The 13,533-nt window shown below is 36.9% G+C and overlaps 1 protein-coding gene across 1 annotated transcript; it reads right to left on the bottom strand.

Annotated features, from left to right (window-relative positions):
- Nucleotides 1–11,295: 11,295 nt before the first annotated feature.
- Nucleotides 11,296–12,495, bottom strand: LOC147896971 (uncharacterized). The gene is made up of 4 exons (XM_087381189.1): nucleotides 12,217–12,495; nucleotides 11,953–12,080; nucleotides 11,652–11,836; nucleotides 11,296–11,411 (listed from the first exon to the last, which is right to left on the bottom strand). The coding sequence occupies exons 1-4, from the start codon at nucleotides 12,493–12,495 to the stop codon at nucleotides 11,296–11,298; spliced, it is 708 nt and encodes a 235-aa protein (XP_087237315.1).
- Between the last annotated feature and the right edge of the window lie 1,038 nt (nucleotides 12,496–13,533).

Genomic DNA, 13,533 nt, shown 5'->3' with positions numbered 1-13,533 from the left:
GATCTTGGGGGCCTCAAAAACATCAAGAAACCAAGCTAGCCATTTAGTTCACTTTAATTTGCACCTATCTCAACATAGCTCACCGGCGAGCTATGTCAGAAGGGGTCACAATTTTTATAATTCTTTAAAATGAAGTCCCCCTCCCAACATAGCTCGTCGGCAAGCTATGTGGACATCGGTGAAATTTTTGAAAATATGGCAAAAGCAAGCCCTTAATCTAGATTTGCTAGTAGTTAACATTTTCTTGGTCAAGTGTAGGTGGGCATTTCATCTAGGGAAGCCACAGTTGCAGCTATTCTGATTGCAAAGAGGCCAGAGAATGCAAGAAAGATTATCCAAAATAGCTTCAGCTCCTACCTCTAAGTACCTAGTAATCTAAATTCTACTCTTACCAAGAATCCGTATTGAGGAGTCATGAAATTGTAGACTTAACATATATAATGTGGCAGTTGCTGGCTGCTCGCTTTCACTAAAAGCCATTCAAAGGTCTAGAATGTACACGATCATGTTTACTTCGAGGAACAACTTGGAACATCTATCACTCTCTTGGATGAGAATGGTCTGGATGGAAAACCACCTATGTTCAAGATGCAAAGTAAATGTCATCAATTGTATTAATGGATGCTTAATTATATATGAACGTGTATTGATTCTTCAAATATAAAGCCATTATATATTAATTAATTCATAAGTATGCAACTACTCACAATGCGTGGGAAGAGCAAAAGTATTACTTTCATTGGTCCATAGTTTGGTGGATTCTATGGCTAAGAAAACACAATTGTCTTTTCTAACTATAGCAGGGGACTGTTGTAAATAGTTCTAAACCATTTTACATCAAGAATGAAAATACTAAATCATCTAAAATCAACTTCATAGATTTAGTGTATGGTCTTAAAATAATCGAATGGTGAGGAGAGAAGATTTGTATTAGAAGCAATTGCTCGGCTATCTTGTATGAAGTTGGCCATGACTCCACAATCATATGTGGCTCTCTTTGAATCGATGTGTTCCACATGAAAATGCCATCCACATGACCATAATGCACTGAAATTTTTGGACTACAAAAGAACATCATTAAAACAATGAGGATGCATTTTAAAGACATTGTAACCATGAATAAATTAATTAAGTCAAAAGGTAAGCAGCATACATGTCAATGCATCCTTGTGCAAACTCTCGCTCTTGCTTGATTACTAACTCCCCATCATCTTGGGCTTTGCAAAGAGTCTTTGTAGCCCACATCCATGAACATGTCTTTGGGGAGAAGAGAAATATCCCATGAATATAGTAGTTCTCCCTATGTATAACTCTAAATCTTGCCCTCATATTTACTCTTTCTGCTTTAGCCTCTTCATATCTCTCAATCTGCTTTTGCATCTTCTTGCTATTGAGGATACAAAACTTGTTGATTTTATCTCTTTGTTCTTTTCTCATCTTTCTTTAAATCCCTTTTTCTTGGGGGACCTCGGCAATGATATGATCATCGTCTTGGTTATGCTAAGCATGTGGCATCTCGGAATCCATGGATGCAAGAAACTTCGTGATATATATTATTGACTTTTGTACAAGCTAGACCTCTGCCATGTTTGCTTTGGATCTTGCTCTTTACCTTACAAATCCCTTCAAAGTTTTCATAAATCCTTCAAGGAAAAACATCCAACGATTATGAACAGTTCCTAGAATAGCGACCTCATTAACTATGTGTACAAGTAGGTGCACCTGAGTCGTCATAATTCTTGAGAAAAAATGCTTCCCAAGAAAGCACACAACTTCAATGGAGTCCAGCCTAGCCTTCTTGATGCTTGATATAGATATCTCTTTTTGAGAGATCCACCTATTTCACGTGCCCATGTAAGATTCATAATTTTCTACTATTGATCATTCAAAATTAAATGAAATATAGTCAAGGTGATATAATAGTAAGCATACTTCACAATGCCATTGATCTTGTATGTAAGTGTTCTAATATCTTTTGATAAGCATACTTTGATTGAAATTGGGAGAATAAAATATCCAAGAAACAAAGAAATTATAACAATGCATCATAATCATAGTTATACTAAGCATGAGGACAATTGCAATTCTAGTAAGTGTTCAACCATGTAAAATATCTATGAGAACTTGTGCCAATCATGGGATTTGAGTCCACTAAGCTTATTGTCCTTTGAAAATTCTCCTTTCAATCATTGCATGTGTCTCATAGGTGTCCAAAAGGAGGCAGTGTTTGCCTTGCACCTTTGCCTCCTCTCTCTCTATCCATGGCTTGCAAGTCTTCTCGCACTTCTCTTGTATCTTTGTCACCAACCAATTGTTCCCATTTAAATTAGCCTTGGCACTTTGCGAGTTTTTTTTCTGCAAGTTTTGCAAGTTTTGAACCCTATAAATATATAGATAGTGGATAGCTATACATTCTTCCTAAATATAATCTACACTTTCTTACCACTCTTTACCTCTTCAGCTGAACAAATAGCAAGATTTCATTAATGTTTGTTGTCACTTCCCATTAACTATTTCCAAACCAAAGTAGAAAATGTCAAAAGCAATGTACTTGCAAAGACAAATTCTAAGGCTCATAAAACCATGCTCTCCTAAGACCAAAACACTAATTGATGCCCAAACATATTTGAAAGGAGACTTAGAACATGAACAAAAGTACCATATTTTTAGAGCAAAGAGCTTCCATAAATGTGATGCCAAGCTCGCCAAAATTTTATATCACTTGAACAAAAAGTTTCTAACAATGGAAAAAATGGTTCAAACTTTCTCCATCCCAGAAAACTGTTTTGTGAATCTGCTTTTCCATCACATATTGAACTAGTTGGACATAATTACTTGGTAATGTCAATCTTTGAGGATGCACAATCTTTGATTCAGGTGTCCTTTCCATGTTTACGTACTCAATGTCTGGTCTATCTGACACATTCAAAGAAGCCTTAAACCAATCTTGACTGGTCTTTTTCTCCCTATAGTGATCTCATCCCCATCCAATCCTTTGTTTTGGGTACCCATGAAAGCTTCGTCTACAACATCATGAACAATATTTACAAATCCTTGTTCTTGAATTGAATTAGCTTTTCCAGACACCACCCATCTCACAAGTTTCTGTGAACTTGGTCCCATCCCAATATGCCTACCCTTTATGTAAGATGCATAATGGGCACTTTGTAGAATTGAACCAACCATATCACCAACACAAGCTGAGCACGATTCGAATTCCCATGTCCTGGTTGGGCCCAAAGGATAAAACCCCATTCCATTCTATCATATGCTTTGTCAAAGTCAACTTTCATGAAACAAATATCTTGCCCATGCTCTTCAGCATACTCCAGACCTTCCCACAGTGTAAGGATTGCTTCTAGAATGTAGTGACCCTAGATAAACCCTTTTTGGTCTTCTCTAATCCATTTTTCCTTTTAGCTTGAGTGCCAAGACCTTGGCAAATATTTTGTAACAAGTGTTAAGCATTGTGAGTGGTCTCCAATTCTTGAGTTCCTCCTTTGGGCCTCCTTTCGGGATTAGCTTGATCGTCCCTGTGTTGATTCTAGAGTGAAGGTACCCTTTCACTACCATCTCTTGCTAGAACTGCAGGAGGAAAGGACTTAAGCTCTCCTAGAAGACTTAGAAAAATTTGAGTGGGAGAATGTCTTCCCCTGGCATCTTTCCCTTGGCCATTTGATTCACTACTACCAATTCTTCAACTATGACTTCTCTTTCCATATAGGCAGTGTCAAATCTGGCTACCAACCTTGGCCAGGCCTTGACTGCAACACTCCACCGCTACTTGCTTCCTTATGGAATGAGTTTTTGGTTTTCCCAAAATTTGTTTTGGAAATGTTCATCTACTTTGAGTTCTTTAATGTTTTCTTAGTCATGCTTCTTCCTAAGCATCCCAAACATTCCCTCATTTGCCCTATCATCTTTGCCCACCTGCCACTCTCTTGTGTATATGTTTTCCTACTACGCTTCAATTATAGCTTCTCTTCTAAGACCTTTCTTGATTTTCCTAAGGATGATTTGCCCTCGTTCGGAGGTGTCTTCTTCTTTTGCTTTAATTTCTATCTCCAACTTCTCTTGCCTCTCCTGTCTCGAATTCTCAGCTCTTTTTTTAATTGCTTTAAGGAAAAACTTCATTCTCTCTGTTGCCATGATCCATTTGTCAAAAATGCTTGCCGTTCCTCTGAAGGCCGATCGCCAGATCCAATAGATTTTATCTTTTACATAGGGAGAATGTAGAAAGAAAAAGGATCTGGTTTAAACCACGATTTAGCTCTTCTTCCCTCTCCCTTGTCAAGGTTCAAACAGATTGGGTGTTGTGATCCGAGAAAGTGAGGGTGGATAGCCCTTTGGTCCTAAGCATCAAAGCCTCCTCACAAATGGACTTAGATATGTATATTCTAAGTTGCATTAATTTGCCCAAATTTTTTTTGGATTTAAAAAAAACACTCAAATTTGTGTTTAAAACACTTAAACCATTTTTTCCCATTTTATTCTTATGAATAAGTTATTCATACAAATAACATAGTATTCGAACAAATAACTACAGTGTATTCATATGAATAAATGCAATATAAACTTAAGTCTCACTCCCATTTTTTATATTCGTACGAATACTGTCACCTGCCTTCCTTGCCACCTCAGCTACTTGCTTGCTAACCTTACCTATCTCCTACTTGCTTACATTCCCTATTAATGCTTATTTTATTTTGTGTTTTAGACACTAGCACTCATCTCTCTTGCGAGAGTTGTGTGTTGTAGTCTTTTTTTATTTATTAATGCTTGTTTTGTTCTATGTTTGAGACTGGCACTCATCCATCCTATGAGAGTTGTGTGTTGCAGTTTCAGTCTCAATATAAAGATTTGTTTTTTATCTGAGGTTGGCACTCATCTCTCTTGAGAGAGTTGTGTGTTGTAGTCTCAGATTTGATAGACATGTTTGTTTGTAGGATCTCTTAGTCTGGAACTCATCTCTCTTATGAGTGATGTGTGATGCAATCTAAGCTTAGCGATGTTTTCATAGATGCTTATTCTATCACTCATCTCTCTCTTGAGAGTTGTGTGATGCAATCTAAGTTTAGAGATGTTTTCATGGACACTTATTATGGCATTCATCTCTCTCTTGAGAGTTGTGTGATGCAGTCTAAGTTTGATATCATGTGATGTGCTCATAGACACGTAGTCTAGTACTCAACTATCCCTTGATAGTTGTGTGTTGAAATTGAAGCCTAGTGTTAGATGTGAAGAAACGGTTAGTCAGTGTTACACACTTAGTGTCACACAATAACTAGATTTTTTGTGATTTGATTTACTATACTCTATAACATGAGTTGAGTTTTAGTTGATACGTTATACCTAGGTTATTTTTGGAATTTCTTGCATAGTTAATTGTCATTTCTTGCTCAGTTTTTTATCATACTTGGCATTGAATTATTTTTTCAATGCTATGTTGCAAGACATCGTCGACTCTCTAAGGTGAAGTGGTGCATGAATTGATCTACCGATTCTATTAGAAAAACATCTGGAAATCGTCCACATAGGGTCCTCACTCCACACTCTGCCATGGTCCTAGCTAGATTTTGTACACCGCTTTTAGCCAACCAACTCCCATGTTTGGATTCTGACATGTTCGTAGCAGGCATGTTTGCATGCTCTTCTTCTCCCACGGTCTACCAAAAAAAAAAATTCTCCTTCTTGAATCAAAAAAACATTTGCATGGTAACTATTTTCCAGCCAAGAAAATCTTACAAATCTTCAAGATATGTAGTGCAAGAGAATATCTCACATGCCACCATGAGAGCCAGCTATCTAAGGCAAGAAACTGTTGGGGATATGTGGAACCAATTTGCCAAAAGGCTTTGACAATATTGTATTTTGCCTTTGCATATTCTTCATGCTCTGCATTTTGCCATGACTCACATAGTTCTATATGCCGATGTCTTTGCTCTACCACTATGCATTGTTTGGTATGCTTTATTAAACTATCTTGAAAATGAAACAAGCAACTTCTTTCCCTACCCACAAGTGGTATACATTGATCTTTTCCATAAACTCGCTGAACTGCATTCCAATTTGCCATGGCCTCATCCGCCATGAAGCCATGGAACTAAACATCCAAGACACCATGGTTTCTCATCACAATATTTACTTTCTCCCAAAATTTTGTCTGTGCTTGCATTTTCTACTTTCATTTCACATGAAATGGCTAATGTCTGTAGACTTTGAATACTATAACAACAAAAAGTAATTTAACATCATCCAAATAGTTAATATACAAATGAAATGAAGGGTACTCAATTAGCATACTTGGGGTCATAGACATGTGCTGCCATTGTAGACCAACCATGCACCCTTCGTACATGATTAAAGCACATCCAAGAATGTTGCAAATCTCCTCCTTTTTGCATTCTCCTCACCAAATCAACACTCAATGCCGATCCAGTAGTAGACATTTTAAAAATGCAACATCTCTCATTAGTGGTATCCATTAGTTGTCCAGGAAATAGGGAAGCATGGAAGTATTCATATTGACACGTTGATTTCAGCTTCAGAACAGAATTAATTAAATCATCAGCTGGATTGATAGAATAGGGATGCATGAAAGTATTCATATTGATACGTTGCTTTCAGCTTCAGAATAGAATCAATTGAATCATCAGTTGGATTGGCAGCCACACTCCGAATGCCTCTATCCATCTCCGAAGTCTACACAAAGAAAACTGCTATGAATTGTTTTTCATGTAATATTGATAATGAAATATTGCAAGGAGATGGAAGACCCACATACCTCCTTTGATTCATCAAGGGCTCCAAATGTGATAGCAACTCACCAAAGGTCCCATTGTCCATCAACTTTGTGGCATTGTCAATGGAAGATATTATGCTATTCAATATTATATCCATGGCAACCTCTTTCTCAACCCTTTTTTGTCCTGCTCTAGGGATCTTTTCAACATAATCCTCCACCAAGTTTTTCACAATGTTGACATGCCCACTACATTCTCCCTTTTGAACTTCGTGACTATGCTTGCCCAAATGAACAAAAAACCTTGTGTACCTTACATCAGATGGAATAACATAATATATCTTAGATCCACATTTTGATTCACGTAGTGGTCTTTGGTTGTAATGAAAGTAATGAAATCCCCAATGTTCCCTTTTCACCCTATGCTCAAGATAAGGAATATTAAATCTCCCTTTTCAATAAATTGTATTTTATTTCTGCCAGATGACTTGGAAGAAATGAATTTGGGAGACGATAACTCACAAACAGTCATGGTAAGTACAAATCTTCCCCCACCATTCAAAGTGAGAACAGTACAAGGACATTATTGCATGGCATTACACTAATATGAAGGGGGGTAGATCCATCATTTTGTCAACATAGAATAAATCTAAAAAGAGATGCAATACCAATCAGTCAAGGGAGATATAGAATGAATCCAAATTATGCCAAGCAGGGATGTTTTTATCGAAGCTATGCTTATATATTAATATAAAATCTTGGCGAAAATTTTCAAGATCATTTTTTTAGTTTCACAATATTAATAGAATGTAGTACTTTTTTATATATATTCTTTAAAATTTTGAAGGAAAAATTTTAAATCCTAACGAAACTTTGATTTTTTTGCATAAAAGTTTCAAATTCTAACAAATGTTTCAAAGATTTATTTTTATTAGGACATACAAACTTTCGACACCAATATAAAAGTTTAGCTTTTTAACGAAACTAACTTTAAAAAATCATCCATGATGCCAAGTTGGTAAAGGAGAAAATTGACAAGTTGTTGAGGGTTGGTCTCATATATTCCCTAATACATGTGACATGATTATGTCCAATTGTTATTGTTCCAAAAGAAAAATGGAAACCTGAGAATGTATTGATTACAGAAAGTTGAATGCAGCAAGCATCACTGATCCATTCGCTCTTCCATTTTGTGATTCATTGCTTGATGTTGTGGCTGGACATGAGATTTACAATTTTTTAGATGGTTTCAATGGGATATAACCAAATCATAATGGCTCCAAAAGATAGAGATAAAACTGCATTTGTAACAAAATGGGATGTATTTGCATCCAATGTCATGTGACCTTTGGATTGACTGTTAAGGATATCACTAACTGCAAACTTATAATAGTCGGAAGGAATCTTGACAACTACTATAAAAGTCCTGTAACAACCCTTTTTAGGTTGAGTTATTTATTTCCACTGAAGCATAATGCAAAATACCCATTTTACAAATTTGCGAGTTCTCTACTCTTCTTTCATTGTTTAGTTCAGTCTACATGCAATCCGACTCCTGTTAGTATCTTGTCCAACTCCTTGCACTTGTTGCATTAAAGAGAGCAATGATGTATGGTATGTTGACTCAGGTGCATCGAACCACATGACAGGTCATGCAGAGTGAATGCAGAATGCAAGAAAAATGAAAAGTCCAGGATTTGTGGAGACTGGTGATGATACTACACATCCTATTATGCAGATTGGTAAAACTCATTTGTCTATGCAAGATGGAAAAAAAAAATATCTGTCTGATGTATTTCATGTCCCGAATATCACTAAGAACCTGATTTTTGTTGATCAAATGATTGAGCAGAGCTTGCAGGTTAGATTTAATCCTCATGGATGCTTTGTCAGGAATGAAAAATAAAGGCCACTTGATAATAAAAGGAAAAAAAGACAAGATATTTGTGTTGGATATCGACATGCCTGAATTGAGTGTAGCAATGTTCGCACATGAGACCGATGTACTTGCAGATATTAATATCTGACATAAACGCATTGGTCATGTTAATGTACGACTTAAATTAATGCATGCTCAAAATATTGTTGCAAAATTGCATAAGGTATGTAAAGCCTATCAATTTGAAAACAGGTAAGAAAACCATTTCTTAGACATGTTCAAGAGAATAAGAGGCCATTGGAATTAATCCACTCTGATGTGTGGACTACTAAAGCTGCATCTATAAGAGGCTATCATTATTGTCACTTTTATTGATGACTACAGTAGAAAAGTTTGAGTGTTTTATGAAAAAGAAAAGTGAAGTGTTTGGACATTTCAAAGCTTTTAAAACTATGGTTGAGAAATAAACAAGCTTGCCAAATAAAATGCCTAATGTCAAATGGAAGAAGAGAGTACCTCTCAAATGAGTTTACAAGATTCCTACAAGAGCATGACATAAAACAATAATATTCATGCAATCATACCCCGTAGCAAAATGGACTTGCAGAAAGTTGACGTGTGTTCTTTTCATTAATTGAATACATTTGAACAAGGGAACAAAGAGAGACAGAGACAAAGATAGAGCACAAATAGAATTAGGATTTATCAAGACGATTAGGTTATTAGTTTCATATATCTTTTTCCGTTTCGTGTTCTTGTTATTGAGCTCCTTTCTTTTGATAGAACAACATCTTTCAAAATCCATCATTTACACTCCTTAAGCTCCATTTCATGTTTTCTATTATGAAGCTCCTCCTTTCTTTTGATAGGACACCTCTCTTTTGATAGGACACCTCATCTTTTAGAGTCCATCATTTACACTCCTTAAGCTCCGTTTCGTGTTTTTGTTATTAAGCTCCTCCTTTCTTTTGATAGGATAACCCATCTTTTAGAGTCCATCATTTACACACTCGTTAAGCTCGTTGTTGCACCTACATTAATGCTATGGAACATATTCAATTTGCATTTGACAACAAGGAATTATTTGCGGAGGTTTAAGCATTTCCCACTAAATATAGATTAAAAGATGATCATACACTTATATTGATAAAATAATTTCAATTTTAAGAAAAAAACATGATACAAGTATTAACGATAATTTCATGGTGCAAGTATAAGGACAATTTCATGAACCACCCTTTGATAAATCCTCATTGCACTAGTATATCCACGAATTATATAAAAATCATCAAGATCAAGAGACTTAATACATTATAAAAGAGATCAAGGTTGACCTGACAATGTAAGGACCTTGATCAAGCTATAAATGTAACATCTTAGACATTAGTTGGGTGTGTAGATTCAATGTGACATAATTATAGATAAAAAATAAACTAAGTATGATACACCTATTCCAAACATGAGGCTTTTCCTCAAGTTCTACCAAGTGTGCTACACCTATTCCAAACATGAGGCTTTTTCTAAAGTTCTTAGAGATGGATTTCCCATGACATTTATTGACAACTACCAACTTGAAGTGTATTGAACTTGTTCCAAGAATGTAGCTTTTTTCCAAGCTTTGAAAGAAGATTCATAGATGAAACCTATTTTGGATGAATAATTTAAGATAAAAGATCCCTTACATTCTTGTGACATTTATTGACAACTACCAACTTGAAGTGTTCAATTACATTCCTGTGACATTTATTGACAACTACCAACTTGAAGTGTATTGAACTTGTTCCAAGCATGTAGCTTTTTTCCAAGCTCTCTGAAAGAAGGTTCATAGATGAAACCTATTCTGGATGAATAATATAAGATAAAAGATCCCTTACATACTTTGAACCATATCCTAAGCATAAGAAGTAGGATGATCTTTTCATCCTATATGTAAGGTTAAGAGCAACTAGCCTAATGTGTATTTGAGGATGCCATAATACTTCACATAATTTAAGGTAAAGGATCCCTTGTATACTTTGAATCATATATAGAAAGTAGGATGATCTTTTCATCCTCTATGTAAGGTTACGAGCAACTAGCCTAATGTGTATTTGAGAATGCCATAATACTTCGCATATCAAAGACTTAAAGAAGTTTACAAGACTATTGAAAAAGCAAGCAAAGTAGAAGCTAGAGCTAACCTCGATACACTACTTAGTACCAAATAAAGATGCATAAGGGCTTTTTGTGTAATGATGCTTTATAAACATAAAGATGCATAAGGGCTTTTTTGTGTAATGATGCTTTATAAACATATATGTAATACTTGGATAGTTCCCGTCATCCTTGAAAAATCATTAAATAAAGAGATGCGTTGATTGTACTTCCTTTAAGTACATAAATGTGAAAGCATTCTTACATCCACCCACAAAAACAAAGCAAGATTGAAAGGAAATGAAATATCAAACATTAGGAAAACCTATATAGTCTATAGAGAGAGAGAGAGAGAGGTCCTATTTGCGTCATAAGTAACATAGCAAGTACAAGTTATAAGTAACGAGAAAAACTTCTAACGTCTAGCTGTTTACAAAAGGTTTTCATAACTATTTTAAATAGTGTCTCCTCTCCTTTGTGCCATAGTCCTCTTATCTATGCTAGAGAAACTGTACGCTAAGCCTTGGTCGAGCTCGGCTCCTCACCGAATAGCTAGTGTTCCCAATTCCTGAGCCAGCACAGCAAGGCCTTTAATCCTCTTGGCACTCATCGCACCACAAGCCTCCGACTCACCATGCGCAATCAGCGCAGAGAATTCTGTCCAGCACACGGAACATGCTGTCAAGGTAGTTTTAGAGAAGGAACGATGTATTCAGTCTAGAGAAGGTAAAGAAAGAACATTAATGTATTTAGTTTTAAAGAAGGAACAAGGTAGTTTTGACAGACAAGAATCAATGCATTCAGTTCGTTTTAGTGCGGAGTACCCCAAAGTTCAAATGCCTTCCAAAGCAAATAACGATTTCTCAAAATGACCCTACTTGTTATAAGTGCACACACCTCTGAATTTCCTTCGACATTTCTTGCATCGGAATTCGGCAGCCTCGTGGGCGTTGCTGTTGACATGTTGATCAAGGCTGCGCAAAGTGTGAAATTCCTTCGGGCATAATGGACACACATACATCTTGCCATCGAACGAAGCTTCAGTTACCTTGATCCTCGTTCTCGTCGCTGTTCCCGATTCGCTGGCATTCAGGCACAGAGCTTTCAAAGAGTACTCTATAATGTGATAGACGTATTGTTTTAACCTAACAACGTGGTGATATGAGCATTAACAGGATGCCGGTCAGCGAATACTTACGGGCTGTTATCACGCCAGCCAATACGTGGTATTGTCAAGAGATTTGCATTTCCAGAAGCCTCCTCCCATCGTCTCACAGACTGCACAATCTGCTTGTGCGTAATATTGATGCATTTGCCAGCCTCTATCTGCGTGTAAGCCGACAAGTATTTAGCGTCTTAACTTGGAATCTGATCGGAGAATGAAGCCAGAGTACATGAAAACTTAACCACTGGAACAAACATTGGGAACCAACGAATCTGATGCAAGGAAAAACTGACTGACGTGCTTAGCAAGAGCTGAGGCAGACCCGAACCGGGACGTGCAGCGCAAGCATTTGAGGTCTCTGGGCTGATGAAGATTGGACTGAAGGTGGTAACGGAGCGCGTTGGGATCTCTAAAGTCGCGAGAGCAGGAGGAGCAGTAGTTGTGGCGTGAGGATTGGGTAAGGTGGGCATTGAGGGCGAGCGAAGAGGAGAAAGATCGATCGCAAGGCTCGCAGTAGTAACTACGATCATCCGAAGTCTGAGAAGACGAGGAATCAAAAGAGCTGATGAAGGCCATCTTCAGAAAAATGGCAGACGACCTACAATCGAACAGAAGGCAATAATAACGTCGTTTCTGCTTCTTCTATAGTATCTTCGCTCTTCAATCGAACAAAAGGCTATAACGTTTTTGATTCGTCTATCATATCTTCACTCTACAATTCTGCTTCTTCTACAGTATCTTCATCTTCACTCTTCAATCGAACTAAAGGCTACAATATTTCTGCTTCGTTCACTCTTTAACAGGCAGACGATAGAAGTCCTTCTGACTCTAGAACTCTGCTTCTTCTAAGTATCTTCATCTTCACTCTTCAATCGAGCAAAACGTTATAACGTTTCTGCTTCTTCTACTCTATCTTCACTCTTCAATCGAGCAAAACGATAACGTTTCTGCTTCTTCTACTCTGTCTTCACTCTTCAACATGCAGACGATTTAAGTCCCCCTGACTCTAGAAATCAAGGGTCGAGAGCAACTTCATTGCTTATCGCTAACATGATATAGAGGTACCATCATTAGACGGCACTCCGTATTTAATTGGCCTTTATCAGCAAGCGTAGCGCGCAAAATGCACAATAACTTTTCTTAGTGGAAGCAGTTTCCGTAAGTGTCAAAGTGTCGTGCCTAGAAATTGGAACCTATATTAAGCCCCCCTATTCGCATCTATGCTCCCTACCAATTAATTAGTTTGTTGATCCATTAGAGGCTTAGTTAAGCTATGTTTATCTAAGGCTTAATTTATTTTTAAGAGGCGGCTTAATTAAGCTATGTTTATCTAAGGCATGATTTATTTTTGCTTTGATTAGCTTATGTTTCTTTATGCCTTAATTTAATTAAGGCATATACTATATTGAAGGGACCTTTCCCAAACTTTCAAGAAAAGGATCAAACTCAAAACCTTTATAATCTCACGTGTGAGCCCTACCACTAAGCTCTAAAGTAATATCATGTAGCCTTTCTTTATAGGAACGAGTAACCTGACCCGTCTACGACGGGCTAGCGACCCGCTCTGCGGGGTTTCAAGATGCTAAAATGTCTGAAACCAACAATATAACAAAA

This window comes from Dipteris shenzhenensis, chromosome 11, assembly GCF_047967505.1.
Source record: "Dipteris shenzhenensis isolate YYH24624 ecotype China chromosome 11, Dip_SZ_1.0, whole genome shotgun sequence".
Lineage (NCBI taxonomy): Eukaryota > Viridiplantae > Streptophyta > Polypodiopsida > Gleicheniales > Dipteridaceae > Dipteris > Dipteris shenzhenensis.
The sequence above is the reverse complement of the archived record's forward strand: the minus strand, read 5'-3'. Positions and strand labels throughout refer to the sequence as shown.

Coding starts and splice junctions, on each gene's coding strand:
- LOC147896971 (XM_087381189.1), bottom strand. CDS start 12,495: ATGGCCTTCATCAGCTCTTTTGATTCCTCGTCTTCTCAGACTTCGGAT. Junction 11,837..11,952: donor GGCTGGCGTGATAACAGCCC/GTAAGTATTCGC, acceptor CCTGAATGCCAG/CGAATCGGGAACAGCGACGA. Junction 11,412..11,651: donor ATGTCGAAGGAAATTCAGAG/GTGTGTGCACTT, acceptor TGTGCTGGACAG/AATTCTCTGCGCTGATTGCG.